At 43.9% G+C, this 4955-nt stretch overlaps 1 protein-coding gene across 2 annotated transcripts; it reads left to right on the top strand.

Moving 5' to 3' along the window:
• Window positions 1–1416: 1416 nt before the first annotated feature.
• LOC105056391 (UV-B-induced protein At3g17800, chloroplastic) lies at window positions 1417–3539 on the top strand. 2 transcript variants are annotated; one of them, XM_010938570.4, is made up of 4 exons: window positions 1417–1571; window positions 1676–1852; window positions 2000–2292; window positions 2377–3539. In XM_010938570.4, exons 2-4 carry the CDS (start codon window positions 1709–1711, stop codon window positions 3194–3196), a joined length of 1257 nt encoding a protein of 418 aa, XP_010936872.1. In that variant the 5' UTR covers window positions 1417–1571; window positions 1676–1708; the 3' UTR covers window positions 3197–3539. The 2 variants fall into 2 exon arrangements, with proteins under 2 accessions (XP_010936872.1, XP_029123774.1); XM_029267941.2 differs by having other exon boundaries at window positions 1458–1571; window positions 1659–1852.
• The last annotated feature ends 1416 nt before the right edge of the window (window positions 3540–4955 follow it).

Genomic DNA, 4955 nt, shown 5'->3' with positions numbered 1-4955 from the left:
CCCAACATCCCACCCACGCGGAAACGTGGGCCGATGTGACATCAGGCTCAGGAGTGGGGGGGCAACTGTTGGGATATACCGACCGATCCTAATGCCGACTCACCAACGCCGACTCATCGACGGGTCACGACGCCGACCCATCCTCGACACCGGCTCACCGACGGGTCACGACGCCGGCCCATCCTCGACACCGGCTCACCGACGGGTCCCGATGCCGACCCATCCACGAGGATATACCGACCAACTTCGTCCGTCCGACAATGGGCAACATCAACAGTAACTACCGATCGTGCCAGGTCGGAGCGAATCAGTCGGACCGGCCGACTCTACCTCTGATCATCTGAAAGCCGATCTAGCATCACCGACTTCCTGTCGGATGGGACACCACCGACTCACCGTCGGATGGGACACCATTGACTCACCGTCGGATTGGACAACCGACGTCCGACCTCTGCAGGCCCTTCTAGACGCCGAATGAGCGGCATGGGCTGCAGTCCTATCAAGGACATGTCGTGCAACCGCCAGGGGGCGTTGTCCTGCCAGGTGCCTGGGGCGCTGTCCTGCCAAGGACACGAATTAATTCCTAAGATCTGTCAGCTCGTCAACGACGTGACAACCCCGACGATTTGACAACTCTCCAGTTGTTTACATCACCGATGGCAGGACCATACCGCCTCTTACTATAAATCGGGAAAAGCAACAGTGCTGAGGAGATCTTTTCGAAACCCTCAAACTCTCCCTCTCTAGCTCTCGTTCTCATCCTCTCCTCTTGAGCTCTTTGATTCCTTTCTACTGTTGCCTAGTCTCCTCTCTAACTTGATCATCGGAGAGTCTCCATCGGAGTCATCTTCGATCAGTGTGGACTTCTTTTGTAGGTGCTCGTTCCTGACGATCAGACGATTAAAAAATTAACCGCAACAGACATAAAAAGCTTTTGTTTGATTTGATACTCGTAATATTCAGTAGGATTTTTATCCAACCCAGTTCTCATGAGGATAATGATAAGTTGCATTAGAAAACAGTGCATCTCAAGACAAAAGCTAGAATGAAGCATTTGCTTGCCATCACTGTCACAATTAATTCTCTGCAAGCTGATACATTGAATTGCTTGGAGGAGCATGCAAGAAAGAAATTTGAATGGCTAATCGATGTGCGCAAGTAGAATTATTCAAAACAAGCATCACATCTAATCCTAAAGATTAATTATTAAATAAATAACCCATTGTGCCTAAAATGTTGAAATTGCCTATGGACTTTTCACAACAAAAGATTGGATTCCAAATTCATAGCAAGGACCAACTTCCATTCCCAATCTGCCTCCAAAGATTCTTGTACATGGGGCAAAAAAAACAGACCACTTGAGCGATGGCATGAATAGAAATTATTAGGAACTTGAAGGGTAATTCTTCGAATGTTAATCCATCAGGACATCTATAAACGGCCACACCAACACCTTCTCCTTCCGACTTCGCGGAACTTTGACGCCTCCTCACAACCTTTCCGATCTCCGAAACCTAATCCTTACCCTAACTTCAATTCTCCTATTGTGTCTCTTGCTACTTGTTCGTGCGGTACGAAATAGATCGTTATTTTGATTCTAATTTTATGGATTTATCTTAATTTTCTTCGCTCCGTGTTTTCCAATTTCTTTGATCCAGGGTTTCTCGTGTTGCAGGTTTAGAGATCTAAGTCGCGTCGATCTCGATCCATGGACGCCGTGGCGGCCGTTCGGTCTCCTCAGTACCTCTGCAAGGCTTCCGACTTCGCCTCGGGATCGTGTGTTCTGGCGGCCTGCCGGCCCGATTTCGTCTCATTCGATCCCAAATCCCATTTCCGCAGCAGATGGCTTAAGGTATGAAATTTCGATATCCAATCCATCACTTGTTTTTGGTTTTTGGCCAGATTATAGCTAAAAAAAGAGGCAAATTTGTTCAAAGTTTCAACCTTGACTCCATTCGTCTGAGATCTTGATGTTTGATTGTGGCATGGATCCGGGTAGGGTTGCCGTCCAATCTCTGTACGGAAGCTAGGGCAAAGAGGATTCAGTGATCGAAGGAACACTGGTATTAGGGCATCTTTATCCTCTCCCAATTCATCGGAATCGTCCTCCCCCATAGCTCCTCTCCGGTTGGAATCGCCAATTGGGCAGTTTTTGTCTCAGATCCTCATCAGCCATCCCCATCTCGTCCCTGCTGCCGTTGATCAACAGCTCGAGCAGCTCCATACTGACCGCGAGGCTGAGAAGAGCAAGGAGGAGCCATCCCCTTCCGGCACTGATCTCGTTTTGTACAGGTAGTCCATAAAAATCCGATCTTCCGTGCTGTTTATAAGTTACGGGTTGTTGCTGAGGTGATACTTTTCTATTGTGATGGTTAGGAGAATCGCAGAGGTGAAAGCTGAAGAGAGGAGAAGGGCTCTGGAGGAGATACTATATGCCTTGGTTGTCCAGAAGTTCATGGAAGCTGATGTTTCCTTAATTCCTGCCCTCTCCCAATCAACCGACCCCTCTGGGAGGGTTGACCGGTGGGCTCCCGAGGAGGAGAAGCTCGAAAGGCTCCATTCTCCAGATGCATATGAGATGATCAAGAGTCACCTTGCTCTTATACTGGGGCAGCGATTGGGGGATTCGAACTCTGTTGCACCCATAAGCAAGCTTCGGGTTGGGCAAGTTTATGCTGCTTCAGTGATGTATGGGTACTTCCTCAAGAGAGTGGATCAAAGGTTTCAACTTGAGAAGTCCATGAAGAGCCTCCCCTGGGGAACTGATGAAGAGGAGGATGCCATTAAACAAGCAATGCCTGATGAGTCGAGACCATCAGCTCAAATTGGGAATTCTCATCCTGAGGCATCTTTGGAGTCTTCTCCAAGCTTCAGCCAGGGTGCGTTTGGCCATAGTATCAAGCCCTGCAGGCTACGGTCCTATGTTATGTCATTTGATTCAGAGACATTGCAGAGGTATGCAACAGTGAGGTCAAAGGAGGCCTTTAGCATCATTGAGAAGCACACCGAGGCATTGTTTGGGAGACCAGAGATTGTCATCACACCTCAGGGGACCATTGATTCCTCAAAGGATGAGCTGATCAAGATTAGTTTTGCGGGCTTGAGAAGGCTTATTTTGGAGGCTGTGACTTTTGGGTCTTTCCTCTGGGACGTTGAGAGCTATGTAGATTCCAGGTACCATTTCGTGACTAACTAGTTTGCTCGGGAGTAAATTTGAGCAAGTTAATGCTGCGCAATATGGTTTGAAGATGTTCATCAGCGATAAGGAGATTCATATTTGCCAATTGTTGGAAGCATTATGGAGTTGCTAACTCTTCTGTTACTATCAGATCCGTCCATTCTGTTGGTGAGGATTCAAGCATTGTACAAAGGGAGCCTCTTTAGTTTTATATTTAGGAATTTATTGTTGCTATTAATGTTTAGGACTTGTATTTCTCAATGGTATTTGGGATAATTTTGAGTTGCAATGTTAATGTTGAATCCTAGAATTTGTTTTCGTGAGGATGATAAAGTCTATAACTAGATTGGGTTTATTGGCATCGCTGTTAGCTTCTTGAGCTTGGCTTATTCATGATTTTGCTATATTCTGAGGCAGTCATGATCAATTTGAATGCAGGCTCAATATTTCATTTCTATCAGAAGATTTATGCGTTTTTTATGGCTTTGAACAACAAATTTATTTGAACCTATTGCGGATAGCCTACACTTTGTATGAATTAGGTGGTTAGTTAAATATCTCTGAAACAAAAGTTGTCCCTTTTGCATTATAAGCTCTTGATTGATAGTAAAAAGTTTCGGTGGCATGTTTAGGAGGCTGCATGGATGTTCAACTACTGTATTTTTATGATGATATATTGTGGTGTTTAAAACAAATATAGCATATATTATCTAAAAAAAGATTAAAAATAAAAGAAGGAAAAGGATAAAGCCCTTGGATTGGCTGAGTGGGGGAGGTAGAGCAAAGGGAAAGATAGAGTGGTGAGGGAGGTTGTCAATCCGCAGCATTTGTGGATATCTACCTTACATCACAATTTTAGATTCATCCTGCAATCCTGAATATCTTTGCATTGTTGAAATAACAGCCTTTTTTATCACACCTACTTTTCCATTCCTGAATCTCCTAAACTTTGCCAATTGGAGAGCTGTGTTCTATGTTCCACCAATGCCTCAGATATACAGAATTAGAGATCACTTGTTATATGTCTCCTAGTTTCTTTAGCTAGCAAGCCTGTTCAAATTTATGAAAATCTTGTTGTTGTTAGTTGCATAAAAATATACTCAAAGCGCAAGTACTTTGAAAAATAAATTTTATAGAGGAACCACAAGATTACCCTATCAACTAGCATGACTAGATAACGAAGAAATTATAAAGGTCAGAAATAGGTGTAGCCCTTGTTCTCCATCAAGAAAAAGGACTTGGAACACTTGGAGTATAACATGGTTCCTGTGCCACCCAGTCACGTTGTTATGTGAAGGTCATGGCTATGAATGATGCTAAAACAAAGTCCGTACTCTCAACAAAGTGAGAAACCAGCAAGCTATTTGAGGGTGCACAGAATTACAGATAGTGGTCAGTGTATGCTGCTCCTTTTTTCTTTAGCTCACAAGTGTTTGTCTAGATTTATGAAAATTTTATTGATGATATTTGCATAACCATATAATCAAAGCAGTGGTTTGAAAAATAAATTTTACAGGGGAGCAACAAGATTATAGCAGCGTAATTTACAAAGGAAAAAAAAATATATAGTTACTAACAGGTGTGGTCCAGGTTACCTTGAAGAGCTGATGTCTGACGTGGTTGCCATGCCAATTAATCATGCTCTTATGTGAAGGTTGTGATTATATGATTGACGAGATGCGTGATGTTGAGGCAAGCAGTTGTTCTAGGTTGAAATTAATTGTTTTCACAACAAACCAGCAAAATTTTGGAGTGTGCATCTTTCCACCCTTGGGTT

The sequence above is a fragment of the Elaeis guineensis genome, chromosome 13, assembly GCF_000442705.2.
Source record: "Elaeis guineensis isolate ETL-2024a chromosome 13, EG11, whole genome shotgun sequence".
Classification (NCBI taxonomy): domain Eukaryota; kingdom Viridiplantae; phylum Streptophyta; class Magnoliopsida; order Arecales; family Arecaceae; genus Elaeis; species Elaeis guineensis.
Note: the sequence above shows the minus strand (reverse complement) of the source record. Positions and strands in the feature narration are given on the sequence as shown.

Excerpts from the sequence above, each read along its gene's own strand:
- LOC105056391 (XM_010938570.4), top strand. The coding sequence starts at position 1,709 with ATGGACGCCGTGGCGGCCGTTCGGTCTCCTCAGTACCTCTGCAAGGCT. Across the intron at positions 1,853-1,999 it reads TCCGCAGCAGATGGCTTAAG|GGTTGCCGTCCAATCTCTGT; the intron begins GTATGAAATTTC and ends GGATCCGGGTAG. Across the intron at positions 2,293-2,376 it reads ACTGATCTCGTTTTGTACAG|GAGAATCGCAGAGGTGAAAG; the intron begins GTAGTCCATAAA and ends TGTGATGGTTAG.